A 21,674-nucleotide genomic window follows, 5' to 3' on the forward strand; every position below is an offset into this window, starting at 1 on the left:
TGTAATTAGATTTTTTTTCCCTATAATGTGTGTAGTTTGAGCAATAGGATGAATACTATATTTCAGCTTGCTCAATCTATTAAAAGCCTTAGATATCCTAACCAGATCACCTTGCAGTTGCCTAGTCTCCAGACACTACAATTTGCAAAACTGAAACCTTCCTGAGTAAGACTACCCTTTTGTTCCTTTCACCCATCTCACTGCTCTACTCTGCACCTGTTCCAGCAGATCTACATCCTTTCTAAAGTGAGGCCTTCAGACCTGTATGCAATACTTAAGATATAGCCTAACCATTCCCTTGTATAATAGAATAATTGCCTCTGTATATCTGCTAGCAAAGTTTCTATATATCATTGACAAAACCACATGAGCTCTCCTGACAGCCTGTCTGAACTGCCCAGAGAACTTTATTTCTGATTATGCAATTATCATGTCTTTTTCATTTCTCAACTACCCTGAGTGGAGTACCACACAGTTGGCACGTTAATCTGGGATTAGTGCTACCCATAAGCATTACCTTGCATTTGTTAATATTAAACGTCCACTGCCATTTTTCAGCCCATCTGCCTAACTTTTTTTTTAGACCTCGTTGCAGTCGATTATCCTAATTACTGTCATGAACAACTCTGCCAACGTCTGTTCATATGCAAACAGTTTGATATACCTTCTTCAGTATCATTAATAAATGTAGAGAACAACAATGAGCATAGCAAAGAACCCTGGGGACTCCATTAATAACATTAATCCACAAAGATAGTGTCTGTTGATAACCACACTGTCTTCTCCTTTTGTCCTGAGCTCTAAATGTCACACTACTCCAATTTGTACAGCAGTCTTATGTTCAACAGTATCAAAACCTTTTCTGAAATCTAAGTCTATGATAGTGAAATTACTTTTTGCGTCCAGTTCCTTTGTTACTATATCATAGTAGCTAATCAGATTGGTCAGATAAGATTGTCCCCTTAAGGAACCCATGCTATTGAATGCAGTATAACTGCACTCTTGTTTAGATAATCTTGGATTACTTCTTTAACCAGTCTATTTTTCCCCTTGAAGAGAAGTTAAGCCAATAGGTTTATAAGTACTCGTATCACTTTGATCGTCCTTTATGAACTGGGGCTACATTTGCACCTCTCCAGTCCATAGAACTGCCTCCAATTCCTAGGATACTCCCATAATTATGACTAAAGGTTTGCTCTCCCTTTTTGCTGCCTCCCTTAATATAATTGGATAAACCTACTATCCCTAGGTGCCTCTTTGTTTAGCTTCTACAATTCCTCTTCCACTTGCAATTATCACAATAATTTAGCTCCCTGTTAGATTTTTCTGAACTTCTGGCATTCTCCTCCCTAAAGAACTCCTTTTGCATGATGGATAGATGCAAAATATCTATTCATGTTGTCAGCAACGTGAGCAGGATCATCAGCAGTTAAACCATTTACATCAAGTGGACCAATCTGATTCAACCCCTTCCTTCCTGTTAATGTAAGTAATGGAGTCTCTGCTGCTGTTCTTGGCGTTCTTTCACAGAGACCTCTCATAAACTGCCTTAGTCTCCTTTGCTACTTGATTGCTGTTAACACCTGATAATTTATATGCATCTCATGCATTTTTCTTCTCTGGCACAAATCTCATGCCGACCAGGCTAGCCGGGTGGGTAAAGCGCCTGCCTGGCAACCCAAAGGTTGCAGGTTCGAATCCCGCCTCGGGCTTGGATCAAAGTACTGCAAAAAACCTTGGGAGGTGCACTATGGTCACAGAAGCCGATGCGCCAATAACTACAAAAAAAAAAAAGTCTCATTTCATCTGACATCCATTTAGTTCTAAGCTTGAAATGGTATTTCTTAGTTAGTGTGAAAAGCTTAGCCTAGTAGCTTCCATGATTACTTCTCATTTAGAATCTGCTGGTAACATCATCAGTTGGTCCCAATGTACAGAATTTAAAAACTGTTTGAAATAATTTTTTCACCTTTTGTAAAGGTGAATCTAGTCACCTTTACAAAAGCAAAAGCTTCCCTTTAACAGTAGTTGTTTTAAAGTATATCCCACATCAGCATATTGTGATTACAATCACTTCCACCCAGAGGGCTGTTTACCCACAGATTCTTAATGCACAAAGAATTAGCATTAGTAGGGCATATGATGCAAGAAAGCAAACTTATATAGCATAAGTCAAGACCCCCCCCCCCATTTCACTCATTTATTCACTCCAAATGTTTGTCTACTGCCTTGGACTTAAAGGAGGCAGCAAAGGAAGTAAGCAAATCCTTAGCCATAATTATGAGAGTTTCTTTGGACTCAGGGGAGGCACCCATAGACTGGACATGTGCAAATGTGACCCCAATTGATGGAGGCACTGGTTAAAGAAGCACTGCAGGATCATCTAGACAAGACTTCAGTTATAGCTCAGACACAGCATGGTTTGGTTAAGGGGAAAATCTTGCCTGACCAATTTGATTGGATACTATGATGCAGTCACAAAAGAACTGGATGCAGGGAATAACTTTGATATTATATATTTGGATCTTAGAAAGGCTTTTGATACTGTTGCACATGGAAGACTGCTGCACAAATTGGAGCAGTGTGGCATTGGAGGCAAATTGCTGCTATGGATAAAGGGATGGTTGAGGGGGAGAAGACAGAGTGGTAATCAATGGACACTGCTCTTCGTGGACTAATGTTATTAGTGGAGTCCCTCAGGGTTCAGTGTTGGGTCCATTGTTTTCTGTATTTATAAATGATGTTGATGATGGTATATCAAGTTTAATGTCCAAGTTTTCAGACATGGCAGGGTTGTTAAGGACATTACTGACAGTATGCTGCTGCAACAGGATCTGGAAATGTTGAGCAGATGGGCTCAGAGGTGGCAAGTGAAGTTTAACATTGACAAATGTAAAGTACTACATGTGGGGAAACAGTAATCCCAGAGCAATGTATGAACTCTGTGGTACTACACTGACAGTGGTAGAGAATGAAAAGGACCTGGATGTAATTGTGCAGGCAGATATGAAGTTTTCTGAGCAGTGTAGACAGGCTGCAAGAGTAGCTCATGGTGTATTGTCAATGATATACAGGAATTTTTCTAGCAGGAATAAGGTGATTATTCCCTTGTATAAGGCAATGGTCAGGCCACACCTTGAGTACTGTATACAGCTCTGGAGGCCTCATTTCAAGAAGGATGTAGAGCTGCTGGAACAAGTACAGAAAAGGGCAACAAGATTAGTGAATGGAACAAAGGGTTGCTCTTATGAAGAAAGGCTTAAGTTTTGCAAATTATGGTGTCTGGAGACTAGGCACCGGCAAAGTGATCTGATTGAGGTGTATAAGGCCTTGAATGGTTTGAGCATACTCAATGCTGATGGGATTCTTCCTCTTGCTCAGAATAATCATCTGAGAGGGCATAAATTCAAATTGAGGAAAGACAGATGTGCAGAAATTTTCCTTTAGACAGCAGGTAGTTGGTTGGTGGAACAGACTTCCATCCCTTGTTGTGGAAGTTGATAGCCTAAATAAATTTAAGGCTCAGCTGGACAGGTATTTTGAATGAACGGAGAGGAGAAATGGGAGTGGGTTTTTTTTTTTCCCCTGCTGATGCTGCATAAGCTTGCTTTCTTGCATCATATGCTAATTCTAAAGTTGTTGACCTCCACTATAACAGATGGAAGTTTGTTTCGATTATCAACCACCTGCTGGCTAAAGACAAATTTCCACACGTCTATTCTACAACTCTTTCCTCAGTCTGAATTTGTCTCCTCAGGTGAGTAATCTGACCAAGAAGAATTCCATTAGCATTGAGCTTGCTCAATCCATTCAAGGCCTTATACACCTCAATTAGCATTAGTTGAGGCATATAATCCAAGAAAGAAAGCTTATACACCATCAGCCAAAATAAAAATAAAAAAACCCCTTCCCATTCAGTCACTCCAAACATTTGTCTACTTCAGCCTTAATGTTATTTAAGCTATCAACTTCCACAACAACAGATGGAAGTCTGTTCCAGCAATCAAACTTCCTGCTGGGTAAAGGCAAACTTCCACATATCTATTCTACAACTGTCTTTCCTCAATTTGAATCTATGCCCCCTCAGGTTCTCAATCTGAGTAAGCGGAAGTATTCAGTTAGCATTGAGCCTGTTAAAACCATTCAAGGCCTTATACACCTTGATCAGATCATCTCGCAGGAGCCTAGTCGCCAGATGCTGCAACTTGCAGAAATTAAATCTCTTGGTGAGGGCAACCCCCCCTTGATTCCTCTCACCAGTCAGACAAGACTTCCCCTTAACAAACCCATGCTGTCTGCACTATCACTGCTGTCTTGTCTAGGTGATCCTGTATCACCTCTTTAACCAGTGACCCCATTATTTTCCATTTATCATTAGTTTATCAGCTACTTCAGCAGGATCATCAATAGTCGAACCATCTATGTTAAGTGGACCAATCTGATTCATCCCCTTCTACAGTTTACATAAGTAAAGAATTCTTTGCGTCCTTTGCCAAAGATTTCTCATAATCTGCCTTTGTCTGCCTAACCTCCTTTGTTACTTGATTACAGACTAGCTTATATCTGCCATAGGCTTCTGTGTCTCCTGATAATTTATATGCATCCCATGCATTTTTTCTTCTCTGCCCCGAGCATCATTAATTCATCCGACATATTTAGGCCTGAACCTCGAACAATATTTCTTAGTTCGTATGAAAAGCCTAGTAGACTCCAAGATTAAGTCCCCGAAGGCTTCTCATTTAGAATTCACCGTTTGTAACATTAGTTGATACCACTGTATAGAATTTTTAAAAACTGCCTCTGACCAATGTAGTCACCTTTACGAAAACAAAAGCCCTTCCCTTTACCCTTGATGGTAAATCCCACATCAGTACACTGTGATCACTGTCGCCTAGTGGTTCCTTAACTGCAAATTTTAATGCATGAATAATCTCTGCTAATAATCAAATAGAGGGTATTACTCCCTCTCATTGCCCCTCGAACATTTTGCTGTAGAAAACAATCCTCCAATAAATCCACAAGTCTTGCTAGCATGCAAGTGACCGACCCACAAGTTCCAGTCAATATCTGGAAAGTTAAAATTCACCATTACAAGACATCTTGACTTACTGGCCCATTCTATTACTCTGCACAACTGTTCATTGTACTCATCAGAGTCATTAAGCCTATAATATAGTTCTCTCATTTTCCCTTTCCCAGTGTTTGTCACACCAAACACTCAACATTGTACTGTCCACCCCTGTCAACTGGATGCACTTCCTTAGATTTTGTGTTTCTTAACTAATAGCATAACCCCTCCCTGTCTGTCCTTTCTGTACACATTGTACTCCCCAAATTCCAATTCTGTATTGCTTATATCTGTGTGACACCGCATCTCTGATATCCCAACAATATCTGCCTTTGATATCTTGATCAGCACTTCAAATTCATCAATTTTATTTACTATACTTCTAGCATTAGTGTACATGCAAGTATACATGCACTTGTTCTTACTCTTAGTTACCCTAACACAGCCCATGTATTTACTTGTTCCATGATGACTCTCAGCAGCTCTTAAAGTACCCAGCAACTTGCTCTCTAGGCTGCTGCATTTTACAATAGAAGAGTGCAAGAATCAGTTTTGCCTCTGCCTGTGGCTACTGTTAATCCTTTAGTCTGTGAATCTACCCAATCTAGCAGCTTTCCAACCCACCTAACACTGCCTCAATAGCATCAGCAAATATTGTTGCACCCTTTCTATTTAAGTGTATCCTATCCCTGTTGAAGCAGTCTCTCCTGTTAGCAAGCACAGACCACGCTGAAAAAAATTCTACCATGTGAGCCTTGCACACTCTCTTCATGGCCGAACTGATTGAAAAGGCTCTCATCATATACTTCCTATTGTGTCTGGGTGGAATTGCAGACACTTTCAAATTTAACCCTAACTCGCTACTTTTTTCCAGCACTGACCTGTACTTAAGTAAATCTGCAGATCTCTTCTTATTCTTAAGGTCATTAGTGCCAACGTGTACAACAATATCACCTTTTGTGCCCATAAAAGATATCTGCCCTACATCAACTTTTGCCTCTGTGAGACATACCCTGGTCTCGTTCCACCTATCCTTTTTGCATAATATATTCCCAATCTCCCTGACAATAGTCACAGACAATAACTAGTTCCTGTGGGAACAGTGCATTGCCTTGGAGATTGCCACTGTGTTGCCTGATGCACAGGAGTGAGCTCTGGTGTTGAGTTTGAGAGCTTGATGGGCCCCCTCATTAATTTCTTCGGGGGGGGGGGGGGGGATTAACTTACACCTCAAACTTTCATAGACACCCATCAGAATGCTGGGCTGGCACTTTTTTCTTCAGTCTCTGCATCTAGCATACACAAAGACATCCTCCTTGGCTAGATCATGTCATGTTCTAAACAGGTCTGACACATTTCACACATTGTTTGACTGTTGATGCATTGGAGAATTGCACCCTTCGGTTCTCCTGCAAGCCACAGCACTCTGACTATCCTGTGAATGCTGCTTTATGCTCTACTCTGGGTCATGATTCTGTTAAGTATAATTTAATAAGATTAATAAATTTTACTGATTAATTTAGAGGTTCCTAACTTTCTCGGTTTATGGCATCCTTAGTGTCTCAGTAATTTCTTTCACGGCACAACAGGGCCAAAAGAAATAGCCAATACAGTGGCTTTTGACCTCTTAATAATCTGATTCTGTGTGTGTGTGTGTGTGTGTGTGTGTGTGTGTGTGTGTGTGTGTGTGTGTGTAATATTAAAAAATATATATGTTATACAATAGTTATAATTTTGTTTATAATTATATTATAATAATATAATTATAAACAAAATTATAATTCATAATACAAATTATATATATTCATATAATAATTTTATTCTTTATATAGGTGCTAAATAAACATCAATTATAGATCGCTACAAAATTAAAAAGATCCAGTACAGTGGATACTGTACACCATTTTATAATGAAATAAATATGTATATATATATATTAAAAAGAAAAAAGTAACTTTTAAACCCAAATTACATGGCACCCCAGTTGAAAAACCACTGAATTAATTGATTATACTAATGTGACAGATTTCTAATACAGTGCTACGTTTTTTGCTATCTAGTGTTACGCTATTCCATATTGTATAATAATGGTGGAAAGTTAAGTATGTAAAATCTACAGACACTAATTATTAACTTTCAAAATTGCTATCTAAATTCAAAAATAAACCCTGGAGCTTGGCTAGAACTATAAATCTGCTTATAGAAAATAATTTAGAACAACAATTAAATCAATAAAATGACTAAATATAAATGAAAACTTAGCATTTGCTGGAGCTGCAAAAATCTTGGTGAATGTGATAATAACTTTGTACCCAAATCCTGATTAGATCACCTCACAGATGCCTAGTCTCCAGAAGCTGCAATTTGCAGAATTTAAACCTTTCTTGGTAACACCAACCTTCTGTTCCACTCACCAATCTAGTTGCTGTTCTCTGTACTTGTTCCAGCAGCTCTACATCCTTCCTAAAATGAGGCCTCCAGACCTGTATACAGTACTCAAGGTGTGGCCTGACCATTGCCTTATACAAGGGGACAATTGCCCTCTTATCCCTGCTAGCAAAATTCCTGTATATCTTTAACAAGATTCCCCTACCCACTTACTCGGCAAGTGGGTAGGCGAGGTAAGCATCGCTTACGGGTGGCAGTTCAAGAGGGCACAAAAAAAAAAAAAAAACTTTTGACCTATACTCAGACTTATGTTTAATTAACGAACTTCTTTATAGCGAAATTTTATATTTAGCGATACGTGAAATATCACATGTTCTTTAATTTGGCTCAAAGCATTTCATAATTATGTTTTTTTTTTCTTCTGTTGACAGAGGTGGACTGGGGAAATCCCGGTGGGCCAGAGGCCGGTGTGATTTTGGCCATAAACAATATGGCCATAAACACTTCAGGCCGCTACAAGTTTTCCCCGGTAAGAATTTTTGCCAGTCTGTCGATAATGCTTTACTATTATCTCTGAATCTGTAGCATCTTCACCAGCATGCTTCCTTTTCAGACTTTTCTCAAGTATTTTTCTCATTTTTAGAGAATAAAACAATTACAGTATAAAAAGGACAAAAATGAGAAGGCATGCTTGATACATATAAAGCTACCTGCTTGTAGTAAAGACAGAAACACAGTTATCACCTCTTGCTAGCTCACATTTTACTAAAACACATTTCTGGAAGTCACTACCATAAAACAAAAACAATTTTCAGTTGCATTCCTGCTAGTGGAATCTGTTATAACGGGTAGTAAACTTGATCTAATTGCATTTGCGATAATACCGACAGCTGGAATTTTGGGTTTCTATGTTATTATGGTGAAATATGTTTCCCCTTCACTGAAATCTTCAATCATAGTGAAAAACAAATACAATTTCAGAAACTTCACTTCATTCAGTTCGGTTAATTCCAAAGTTAGACTACCATTTTTTGAAAACACAAAGGAAATCGTGCATAAGCGAATTTGGTTCATGTTATATATGACATCGTTCTCCTATTTATAAATCATGTATTATCGAATTTGTGTAGTGGAAACATGTGTTATACGAAGATTGACAGTACTAATACTGTATTTTAATTTTTTCTCAGGGCAAGTATTTTTGTGTTACCATGTGCAACTTATTTGTTAGCATATGCTTATAGCTTCAATTCTTTATATGATTTCAATTTTTTAGCATTGCTTATAAATATCATGAAACTTGTCTCCTAATCTGTATGGTTAAAATATAATGAAGAAATTAAAATGAGAAATTAAAAAACAAAAAAATTTCCCAAGGGGAAAAAGTGCACTCTTTTCTGCTTGGATTGCCATACATAAAAATTAACGAGTATGAAACTAAGAATGAGAAGAACCAAGAGTTGTAACATTGGAGTTTTGCAATTCTGTCATCAGTTGGTTCATATAACAGGAAAGAAATTCTGAGTGTTATAAAGGTTAACTCTAGCTCCCGTGGTGCATGGTTAGCACACGCCTGAAATTTTGTTTTTTGTAAGGTTCAGTCGGAAAATCATTCGATGGCTAAAGATTCATGTATTAATAATAGTTTATAACTGGAATTCAGTTTTATTAATATTATTGCATAAACCGTTTGAGTGTTATTATGTGAATGCTGACTGAATTATGTTGACTGAGCTCTGTGGGTGAATAATTAGCATGAAGGCTGGTTTAGTGATATAAGCTCTTTTTTATTTGTAGTTTTAGTGGATTCAAATTTGGTGGTAATACTACTAATGTCATATGCATTAGGATACCTACAGATGCTCCGGCTTGCCTGCACAGGCCAAATTTGTGTAATCAAACTGGAGCGTGTGTATGTAGCGCAGCCCACCTGAATGGCCATCTGGCCCAGTCTGTGTAAATTTGGGTGACAACAGATATTGGCATGCACAGACCTACAGGTCTGTGCATGGAGATGTGGTTTCCCCAAATATGGCACATACAAAGAACCTTGTGAAGGCATACTTAATGCCGTAAACAAATTCCCTATTTGATAAAATTGTTCTATAATTATTAGATTCACAAGTTCTGATTGTAATTAGGCCTCTGACATCAGTGATTTCCAGATTCTGGGTTATGAGAGTGAGCAAACAGCAGGTTAGATTTAGACAATTCAGCAATTAGACAAAAACCGAACAGTGAACAAAACAAAAAATTCATATTTAATGCATCTTAAATTCTTCCCTACACTTAAGCTGTATGAAGAAATTCTTCTTCGCTACCCTTAAAGATAATATTACTCCAGTTGATTATTACAATATTTTTAAAAACGATTTTACAGTACATTTTCCAAATGTAGCAGTTGCACTAAGAATTTTTCTAACTTTATCAGTTTCAGCTACCTCAGGTGAACAGAATTTTTCAAAATTAATCTTTTGATTAATTTTAATTATTTACGATCGACAATGTGTCAACGACTTTCTAATTTGGCAATAATTTCAATAGAAAATGACCTTTTGGAAAAAATAAACATAAATGAAATTTGCATTTCTTAAAGCTAGGAAACAAATTTGTATAATTTTTTTTTTTTTTAACATTATAATTTTCCTTTTATTTTATTATTGTGATAGAATAAGATTACTGTAATTTAGAATTTAAAGTTTATTTCCAGGATTTCAGAATGATTTTGTTATTTTTGCTTGTTGTTTCATTATATTATAAGTGAGATATTTTGTAATTCATTTTTTTCAATAAATGAATGCTATTTTATTTACGCCTTATTTTATTTTTTAATCCAAATATTTTGGGGTGGACACATAGGGTCGTGGTGGCCCTGACAAGACATGACGAGCTACATTTGCAGCCTTTTTGCACTGTTCAGAAAACTTCATATCTGACTGCACAATTAGCCCCAGATCCTTTTCATTCTCCACTACCCTGAGTGTAGTACCACCCAGTTGATATGGTACTCTGGGGTTACTGCTTCCCATATGCAGATACCTTCAACAATTTCTCCTCCACTTTGCTCTGAGTTATTACAAAATCATATAGCTCCCTGTTAGTTTGATAAACTTCTGGCATTCCTCTCCTTGAATAACTCATGTGTGACTGTAGATGCAAAATACTCATTCAGTTTATCAGCTACCTGAGCATGATTATCAATAGTCAAACCATCTATGTTAAGTGGACCAATCTGATTCATACCTTTCCTTCTAGAGTTTATATAATTAAAGAACTCTTTGCTGTTTTTCTTTGCATCCTTTGCCAAAGATTTCTCATGATCTGCCTTCACTTGCCTAACCTCCTTTGTGACTTGGTTACAGACTAGCTTATATCTACCATAGGCTTCTGTGTTGCCTGATAATTTATATGCATACTATGCATTTTTCTTTTCTGCCACGAGCCGCATTAATTCATCTAATATCCATTTAGGCCTAAATCTTGAACCCCCTAAGATTAATTCTCTGAAGGCCTCCCATTTAGAATTCACCATTGGTGACATCAGTTGATCCCACTGTATAGAATTTTAAAACTTGTCTGAACCACGTAGTCACCTTTACGAAAGCAAAAACCCTTCCCTTACCCCTGATGGTGGTAAGGGGAAGGGTTTTTGCAATCAACTACCCGCTGGCTAAAGGCAAACTTCCGCACATCTATCCTATAACTGTCTTTCCTCAATTTGAATTTATGCCATCTCAGGTGATTATTCTGAGCAAAAGGAAGAATCCTATCAGCTTGAGCATGCTAAAACCATTCAAGGCTTTATACACCTCAATCAGATCACCTCGTAGGTGCCTAGTCTCAAGACACTAATCTGCAAAACTTAAGCTCTTTCTTTGTAAGAGCAACCCTTCATTCCATTCACTAATCTTGTTGCCCTTCTCTGTACTTGTTCCAACAGCTATACATCCTTCTTAAAATGAGGCATCAAGACCTGTATACAGTACTCAAGGTATGGCCTGACCATTGCCTTATACAAGTTGATACGTAGTTGTCTTTAAACCATCAGCTTTGGGCTTTCCCAATAATTAGAGTCCAGTTTCATCAGATAACCTTCTACTATAGATAGAAGTTAAGATAAACTTAACTATCTACTAAAGATAGTAGATAGACTAAGGCGCATTTAGGGCTAGAGCCTCAAGCTGCGAACAAATTTAGACTATGTATATAAAGTGCTTAGCATCATAATACACAGCCATTTCTGAATAAACAGAAAATTTTTAAGGTGGCATCGTTTTAGGTTATATCTCATATTGTGAATGCCTTCACAACGAGTTGCCATGATATTGCACTACTTCGAATAAGTAACGCTTCACCTAAGGAGAAGACTAGTGTTACTTATTCTCAGATAGGTACCACCACCCAGACAGCACTGTTTCAGGGCTATTTGGCCCTTCGTCAGTGAGTGGGTAGGTACCCAAGTGATGCAATGATGGCAAAAACAGTTATGAAGTATAACTCCACAATATGAGAGATGCCTGATGGTGTATGATGTATTTAGACTAAGGCGCATTTAGGGCTAGAGCCTCATTTTAGATCACATTGAGGCTCTAGCCCTAAATGCACCTTAGTCTAAATACATCATACACCATCAGGCATCTCTCATATTGTGGAGTTATACTTCATAACTGTTTTTGCCATCATTGCATCACTTGGGTACCTACCCACTCACTGACGAAGGGCCAGATAGCCCTGAAACAGTGCTGTCTGGGTGGTGGTACCTATCTGAGAATAAGTAACACTAGTCTTCTCCTTAGGTGAAGCGTTACTTATTCGAAGTAGTGCAATATCATGGCAACTCATTGTGAAGGCATTCACAATATGAGATATAACCTAAAACGATGCCACCTTAAAAATTTTCTGTTTATTCAGAAATGGCTGTGTATTATGATGCTAAGCACTTTATATACATAGATAGTAGATAGTTAAGATAACCTTCTACTATAGATAGTAGAAGATGGCAATGGCTTCATCCCAGGAAATGAACATGTGAATTATGCTGCTAAAGAAATCCGACAGTACCTACCTATTCCCTTTCTTCTGGCAAGACTTTATTGGCTATTCCCATCCAACACACTTTTCTCCTTTTTTTTTTTATTGCGGGAGAAAATTTGCCCCAGTGCAAGGCGAATTCAACTAACAGTGAAACACATACTGAAACAGCAACCAAGACAGTGATCTAAAAAATTAGCTTAATGATGTGTATCTTAAAATCAAACCTCAGGGGCACCCAGAATCCTCAGCTAGATATCATCATTTTTCTCTTTCTTGGTGATTCCCTTCTACTTTTCTCTCTTTGGGTAATTCAGAATTTTTTTTTTTTTTTTTTTTGGCTGGTTTAGTATAAGCCTCAGGCTTTCTTGCACCATATGGCTAATAATAATAATAAACTGTTTTGCTAGTTTAAGATGCAAACAACTGTAAAATTTGAAAATAAATCCTGAATAGGCATAAGCTGACCTCAGGAGTATTTTTGCCTCTAACACAACCTTAAATGAGCATTGCAAAGTTCTGGTGTCTATGCATGGAAATCTCTTGTGTTATTCTCCCCCCTCCCCCACACACACACAATTGTTGCAGGCATCTGTGACAACCACATCAAATTAAAATTTATTTCCCCAGACTATGGTGTTTGCCCCAATAAACGTTGAGGATAATACATTGTATATATTGCAATAGCCATGTGACATTAACCCATTTGTTTTGTTTTGAAATCTTCAGCATTCCTAATGTGCACTTTTTTTTTTATAGTTATTTATTAAAACTACACTAAAGAATAATCTTGGATTTTACACAAGATTATTACCCATTTTATTATTCTATTTACTTGGCAGATATGTTATAGTAATAGAGGAATTGCAGTTAATTAAAAAAAACCAAAGGGCAAAAAAAAAAAAAAAAAACCTCATTGCATGTTTTAATGGCTTTGTCATTTTATTTACAGATAGCTGAAGTGACATGGCTTTTTTGGATCTTGAAACCTGTAGAACTTTTAGATACTGTAAGTAATGAAAACAATTTGCTTTGCTTCTTAATATTGTGTGGTTTTATTCATTTTTTAACAGCCAGTGATAATATGGAAATTATCTGCAAAGACACATAGTAGTGGTGAAAGCATGTAAAGGAAGCATGCTTTATACAGTATTAAAAAAAAAAAAAAGAAGCCACTTACCCACTTGGTTTGTCCAATTCTTCTATAAGCTACCCACTTCCACCAGGTGAGGTTTTGTTTTGTTGTTTTTTTTCTTCCTTCCAACAATCAATTTTTTGGCTAATAGTAAATTTCTTTTAGTATGTCTATCCTGCAACTATTCTTTTCCAATTTAAATTCATTCTTTTGTTTGTGTTTCATCTGAGAAAGAGTATGGATGTCATCAACCTCTGGTTTACACAACCCATTTAACACATTAAAAACTTTAATCAAGTGTTTTTGTAGATGCTGCAATTTTAAGAACTCCAACCAGCTTCAAACTCTACATACATTCCCATTCTAAAAGAAAAAAAATGCTGAATAAACGACAGATGTGTCAATTTGAAGCACCATTCATGCCTTGTCGCTCAACCAATATATTAGTGTCCATGCGTAAGACAGATGGACACAGTAAAATATGCTGCTCACTACAAGATATGGCAAAATCTAGTGCAGTGGTTTTCAACCAGGGTGCCGCAACAACATTCCAGGGGTGCCACGTAATTTGGGTTTAATTTACTTAAATTTATTATTTTTTATTTCATTATAAAAATGTGTACAGTATCCTCTTTTTGTGATCTATAATTGATGTTTTAGTACCTCTATATAAAGAATAAAATTATTATATACTGTGTGTGTGTGTGTGTGTGTGTTTAAACACACACACACACACACACACACACACACACACACACACACACACACACACACACACAATCAGATCTAACAGGCAGAAAATCGAGTAGGGGTGCCGCAAAATAAAATAAATTACTTAGGGGTGCTTTTATTAAAAAAAAGGTTGAAAACCACTGATCTAGTGGATAACGATTATGCCAACATTGATGACTTATTCAGGATGAACAATGTAAACTCTTGTAACTACTACTTGGATGTGATGAGAGGTGGCATAAATTGGCCCAAGGTATTTCTCATACGTCATCCATGTGAGAAGTGGCACAGTCTGTTCAACCCGTTCTTCTGTAACATTTTGAAGTCAAACACCGTAATTTAATTCATTATGGAGGAATAGTCTTGCACTGCATATTGATTTCTCCATCTTTTATTGCCCTTTACCAATCATGTTGCTTTTCTCTGGTCACATTTGGATGAGACCATATTTGGAATACTGTGAATTGGAGACCTCATCTGAAAAAAGAGAGCTTCTTGAAAGGTTCCAAAGATGGGCACTCGCATGATGAGATTGGCAAAAGGATAGCCATATTGAGGAAAGACTGAGCTGCAGAGCTTGGCAACAGCCACCTCAGAGGTGACCTGATCGAGGTTTATAAGGCTGTAAGAGGGGTTGGTAAAATGAGTGAAGGTGGAATTTCCACTGTTACAAATAATTCCAGAACTAGAGGCCATAAACTCAAATCACATGGGATGAGGTTTAGATTCGATTGTAGGAAGTTTTCTTTTAGTCAATGAGTTGCTGATTTCTGGAATGAGTTGCCCTTGCAGGTAGATGAGGCTGACAGGTTAATAAATTCAAAGGTCTACTACATGGTTACCTCTGTGAGAAGGGAAGCATATAGCTTGTATTTTCTTACCTATTTGCACTATATGGCAAATACTATTACATCATTTTCCAAAATGAGGTTCCCAAACCTGCATTCAATGTTCAAGATGTGAAATAACAATTGTTATACACTGGAATAATCACCTTTTCCCTGATGGATAATTCATCTGTATCATTGACAAGGACCCATGAGTTGTCCTAGTAGCTTGTCTTTTTGTTTAGAGAACTTCATGGACTAGTACACTGGTGCCAACCAGTTGGTATGTTATTCTTAGTTTACCACTACCTGTATGAAGCATCTTGCTTATATCAATGTTAAACCTCAATTGCCATTTCTCAGTCCATCTGTTTAATTTTTCTAGGTCTTGTTAGAGTAGCATACCCTGATTCCACCTTGCCAAATCTTGTATCATCATTAAACTTAAATATTAAACTGTCTGAATCTCCCCTCCTCCAAGAGGCGGTGCAATATCTAAATTGCATTTCCTGCCCAAGGGGGTCCAGAGTGCCAAGTATTTTTTTTTCTGTGCGATTTATAGAGTGCTCTTTGAAAACAATAGTTTTATTTCTTTTCTTGTGTGATTTTCTTCTTTTTTTCACATCAAATGGTTCTTTGCTTGCAAAGTCAGAAGAAAGGACCCAGAAAGGAAATCCACCTTTCTTTTCCTTGTCTTTATATCAAATACTTATCACTCTACTAACTTCAATAACCGCTTGGTCACTGGGGATACAGCTCCTGCCTCCACGTGATGGGGCCGGTAACCTGGGGGGAAATCCATCCCTCAGGGCTAAAAGGAGCAGAAATGAAAATGATGTATTTCCATGATTAGAGCCCAAGAGCTCTCAACATGATAATGACACAGACCATGACTTCTCTCTTTCAAAGAGACTTAAAGACTCAAGATGATATGGACACTAGGAAGCAGCAATCTCCAGCTTTCCTCATAGTACACTCTTTGTCATCCCAACCTGTGAGCAAGCTCTCCCCTTTCATCATCCAGAGATGCCTAGAAAATGCTGCAGGTTCACCAAAAATGGTTAGATGTCTCCAATCAGGAGATTCTCTAATAGAGCATCTCACTCAAGACATTCTGAGTTAATATTACAACTTATTACTTTAAGTGGAATACCGATTTGAGGTTACCCCACACAACACACTAAATTCTTCCAAGGGAGTGATCTCCGAATGGGATCTATTAAACGTTTCTGAGGAAGAAATTGTCCAGGAGCTAAAAGATGAAAATGTGTCTCATGCAAAATGAATCATGATCAGAAAAGATGGCAACTTAACTCCCACACGAAACAATTTTAACTTTCAGTACTTCAAATCTACCGGGTTATCCAAATCTGTCAAAATAGGTTACTTGAATTGCCACATTAGGCCATATATCCCAAATCCACTTAGATGTTATAAATGTCAAAAGTTCGGCCATTCTCAGACAGCATGCTGTGGAGATGCTATATATCCGAACTGCGGTTGCAAGAATCACACTCAAGCAGAATGCAAGGCTCCAACACCACATTGTCCTAATTGTAGTGGCAAGCATCCAGCTTACTCCAAAAACTGAACTATGGAAGATAGGAAAAAAAATACGAAAATATAAAATTGAAAATAGTTTCTTACCAAGAAGCAAAAAAAAAAACAGGTCAACTTAAGTATACCAAAACGCACTTATGCTTCTATCCTTCACAGACACGAATCAGTGGCATGTCAGGCAGAAGTATCCATCTCTCCAAAAATATCAATATCAGACTGGGCTCAATCAGTACTCTTGGTCCAGCATCCATCTAAACCAAATTTAGTAGACTAAAGCAATAATACGCCACTCACAATTCCATCCCAGAGACCTCCGCATTGTCAGGTAGCAGAAAATTTGCAAAGATTGTATCCTGTTGAGACGAAAGAATCATGCCTAACAAGCATGGATACAGATGATTCTATCAGTCAAGAACTGCTTGAAATACACGCAGAAGATGATACGGATGATAGCAATTAATCAGGATGTCCCACTTTTCCCCGAAAAGAAAAATCAAAACCAGACCGTCATAAACAATCAGCTTATAAAAAGCAGTCAGATACATCTTCCATGAACAAAACCAAATAATGGAACACGTCATTCAATGGAATCGTAGAGGTTTTCACAGCAACATTGATGATATCAATGAACTAATTCACTGCTTCAATCCTGTTGCCATGTGCCTACAAGAAATCAACGTGACACCCCAAGTTTCCACTACAGTCAAAAATTACACTATCTTCAGACAAGATAGATTTGACACTAATAGTGCTCATGGAGGAGTAGCCATCCTGTTGGACTCAAGAGTTCCCTCCAGATGCATTCCATTGCAAACCTCTTTAGAAGCTGTTGCCACACGCATAGTAATCGGAATCACTGTTACATTGGTCTCAATTTATCTTCTGCCTAATCGTCCATATTCTATTCAGGAAATCGAAGATCTTGTGTTGCAACTACCAGTTCCCTTCTGTCTACTAAGTGACTGGAAGAACCCCATAATGCTCACCACCCATTATGGGTTCCTCCAGCTTAGACAGGTGTGGAAAGCTTGTTGAAATGTTGATAGACAGACAGGATTTAACATTGTTGAATACTGGCTCCCCTACCTATGTTAATTTTCCTACTGGATCAACCTCTGCAATAGACCTTTCCATTTGCTCTCCAGTGTTCTATCTAAGTATCGAGTGGGTAACTCTTAACGACCTTCGCAACAGCGATCATTTCCCAATAATATGCAAAGTTCAAACTTCCTGTTCATTACCAAGAGAATCCAGTAAAATGGAAATTTCCAAAGGCTGATTGGATAAAATACAGCAGGCTTGTCTTGTTCAACAACCATATCATACAGTGCTCTTCTATCGACCATGTTACTGAACATATAACAAACCAAATTCTAACAGCTGCAGCCGCTGCCATTCCACAATATCAAGTCAGAAAAAGGCAAAAATTAAATTATTGGTGGAACGAGGAGTGCAACAATGCAAAAAAAAAAAACAAACAAACATCAAACTACTTCCAATCTTATTAATTATAAGCAACTTAGAGCTAGAGCCCGTTATCAGATGGAAAGCAAAAAAAAATCTTGGATTAAATTTGCTTCCTTAGTTAATAAAAAATACAGACATCAGACTGATCTGGAATAAGATAAAATTGTTAAATGGCAAAATTCCTCAGTCTACTCCACTAATTAACTGGAATGGACAAGAACTCTCTCCCCTGCAGAAATTGCAAATGCACTAGGATCTGTATTTTCTCAGTTGCCCTCCTCAACTGCTTATGAACAATCATTTCAAAAAATTGAAGATATAACTGAAAAATCCAAACTGGATTTCACTGATAGATGTGCACTAACATATAATCAACCATTCACCATGGTTGAACTGCAGAATGCTCTTACCAACACAAGGAACAGTGCCACTGGCTCTCCCCCCTTGATGTGGGCACCTGTACGTGTTGAGGGGACATACCAGTGACGCTGCTGGACTTCCAGACTAGCATCACTGGGATCTAACGCCCATACCTTTGTTCCAGGGTTACATCTTTGGAATCCGCCATGTGCAGCCATGCGCCACGACCCGTGGATTTCGGAAAGGGGGATCCTGGTGGTTGAGGGGCCCAGCCTTAATACACCACTTTGGCCTCTGCTTCGACAAGACGGGAGGTCCCGGACCGGCCTGACTGGGATCAATCGGTGGGTGGTATTTTACTGCTAGGGTCAACTGTGTTCCAATGTCTCCCTCCCTTTGGTCCTGGGACGGGATAAAGACTTATTGGTAACGTGGGTATGGTGCTCCTAAGCGAACTCTGCGTCCCATTCGTGTACGCAGTACCTGCTAGTTCACGAGTGGGCATCCCTTTGTAGGGCTCCGTGGTGGGTGAGGTACTTAGGCATCAGAAACTTTCCCTTTACTCTTATGAGTAATTTAAATCCCTCTTTTTCTGGGGCCCCAACAAGGCCCCTACCTAATCGATCGTCGGATGAAAGTGAGAGCAATTCTGCTAAAATTCAACCAATAAGCCAGAACTGAGGAGAAAACACCACCTGTGACACCTCTTTTCCTCATTCTCCATTCCACCGGAGAGCAGTTAATAGAGAAAATGTCACCTTTCTTTATCCAGAAAGGATTAGAAGGGATGGCAGGTTCACCCAAATCTGTAAAACGGCTGCGTTCTGGAGATATTCTAATTGAAGCATCAAACACAAATCAAGCAGAAAAAATTTTGAAATAGGGGGAATACTCATCGTAACCCCTCAGAAAACCTTGAACTCTTCACGAAGTGTCATATCAGAGTATGATCTTCACGTTTCTGAATAAGAGATCTGCTCTGAATTAAAAGAACAAGGAGTAACAGCTGTCAAGCGAATATCCATGCATAAGGATGGGAATCTCGTCCCTACCAGAGTTCTCATCCTAACATCCAACACCCCACGGCCTCCAAGTTCCATCAAGGCAGGGTACTTAAACTGCCCAGTGAGGATTTACGTTCCAAACCCACTGAGGTGTTTTAAATGTCAAAAGTACGGCCACTCACAAACAGCTTGTCGTGGTAACCCTGCCTGTGCTCGATGTTTGTGCTAAAGATCATGAGAGCAAGGAATGTATAGCTCCTAAGCCTAATTATATTAACTGCCAAGGAGAGCACTCTGTATACTCTCGAGCATGCCAGCAGTGGAAGGACGAAAAGGAGATACAAAAATTAAAAACTGAGCTAAACATCTCCTACCCAGAAGCTAGAAAATGCATACAACCAATAAATAGCGAGAAGCCTTCATATGCTCAGAAGGTTTCTGCAAAGTGCAGTATCGGTACACAAACAGAGATGACTGTACCACCAAGAGAGTCATTCACACAGATTGCACGCTATTTATTAAGTTCACAAAAGCCCACCAAAAAAATGCAGTCAGCTGCTACTCCTATATCTGTACCTCCTCATGCTCCACCACTACCAAAACCAAGTGGTAAAAAAGAGCAACCAATAATAACAGAAACAATGGATGTAGAGGACAAGGAGATAACGGACAAATCAGCCTTGGAACTCTTCGTAGAGGAGGAAATGGACACCGGACAGCGTCCATACTTTGCCAAAAGAGAAAAACCCAAGACTGATAAAAGTAAGCCCTAAGCAACTCGGAAGCTGCCTGATGGACCCACCAAGCCAAAATAATGGCTAAATTCCTACAGTGGAATTGTCGTGGATTCCGGCGAAATACTGATGACATCAAGGCCCTCCTGCAAAAGCACGAGCTAGTTAGCTTTTGCTTGCAGGAGACTTACCTAAAGGCAAATGATGATCCCACAATGCATAACATCACAATTTTTCGAAAGGATAGAATTGCGGATGGTCCTGCTCATGGAGGAGTGGCTATCCTTGTGGGCAACCAGACCCCAGTTCAGCCCTTGCTAATTACAACTAGCATAGAAGCTGTTGCAATTCGCCTTACAGTGGGATTTTTATTAACGGTCTGCTCTATTTATTTGCCACCTGGGACTGACATCTCCCAGGAAGACCTTGATGATCTTTTAAAGCAGTTGCCTCCCCCTTTCTTACTTTGCTGGGATTTTAATGGACATACTACCCTGTGGGGTAGTGCTAACATCAATGGAAGGGGACGAGTCATAAAGCATATGCTAAATGACAATGACCTTTCCCTTCTAAATACTGGAACAAATACCTTCTTCCACATGCCTACCCGTAAGTTTTCTGCCATTGATCTCTCTATCTGCTCCCTTTCTCTACTCCCTTCACTCACTTGGGAAGTGGAGGAGAACCTATACGGAAGTGATCACTTCCCTGTGATAACCTCGTTATACAGTGTGAGACCGTGTCTTCCTTTCAGGTTACCACGGTGGAAGATTGATCAGGCTGACTGGTCTGCCTTCCAACATCAGGTAAATTTTGACCTCAGAACCGTCAGTCAGGAGCCTATCGATGATGCAGTAACGTACATCACAGAAATTATCGTCCAAGCAGCTGCGAACGCTGTTCCAAAAACATTTGCCCGGTTTCCACCATTTCCCAAACCTTGGTGGAATTCACAATGCACAGCAGCAAAAAAGCTCAAAACAAAGCGAGGGGGATATTCCGCCGATATCCTACCACAAACAACCTTATAGCCTTTAAACACACATGAGCCAAAGCATGCTACATCTGCCATCAGAGTCAAAAGGAATCGTGGATCCATTTTACTTCATCAATTACTCAGTCCACTAGTACTAAGGTGGTCTAGGAAAAAATCCAGAAAATGAAGGGAAAATACACAGCACACCCCTCATCAGTTCTTGAATATAATGGATGTACTATTGCAAACTCTACTGCAATAGCCAATGCTCTTGGGGAAACATTTTCTAACATCTCTGCAACATCATCTTCTTCCCCGGAGTTTCTGGTCTTAAAGCGCAACACTGAAAAACAGGCCCTTAAATTCACATCAAAGGGTTCCCACCCATACAA

At 38.7% G+C, this 21,674-nt stretch overlaps 1 protein-coding gene across 1 annotated transcript in view; it reads left to right on the forward strand.

Moving 5' to 3' along the window:
• LOC150087261 (very long chain fatty acid elongase 1-like) overlaps window positions 1-21,674 on the forward strand; it is a 279,861-nt gene that overhangs the window by 205,703 nt on the left and 52,484 nt on the right. Inside the window, exon 5 of the mRNA XM_090372425.1 lies at window positions 13,440-13,496. Coding sequence (XP_090228551.1) covers window positions 13,440-13,496 — 57 coding nt within the window. The remainder of the gene's footprint in view (window positions 1-13,439; window positions 13,497-21,674) is intronic.

The sequence above is a fragment of the Mastigoproctus giganteus genome, chromosome 4 (genome assembly GCF_048544385.1).
Source record: "Mastigoproctus giganteus isolate SK-2022 chromosome 4, ASM4854438v1, whole genome shotgun sequence".
Classification (NCBI taxonomy): domain Eukaryota; kingdom Metazoa; phylum Arthropoda; class Arachnida; order Uropygi; family Thelyphonidae; genus Mastigoproctus; species Mastigoproctus giganteus.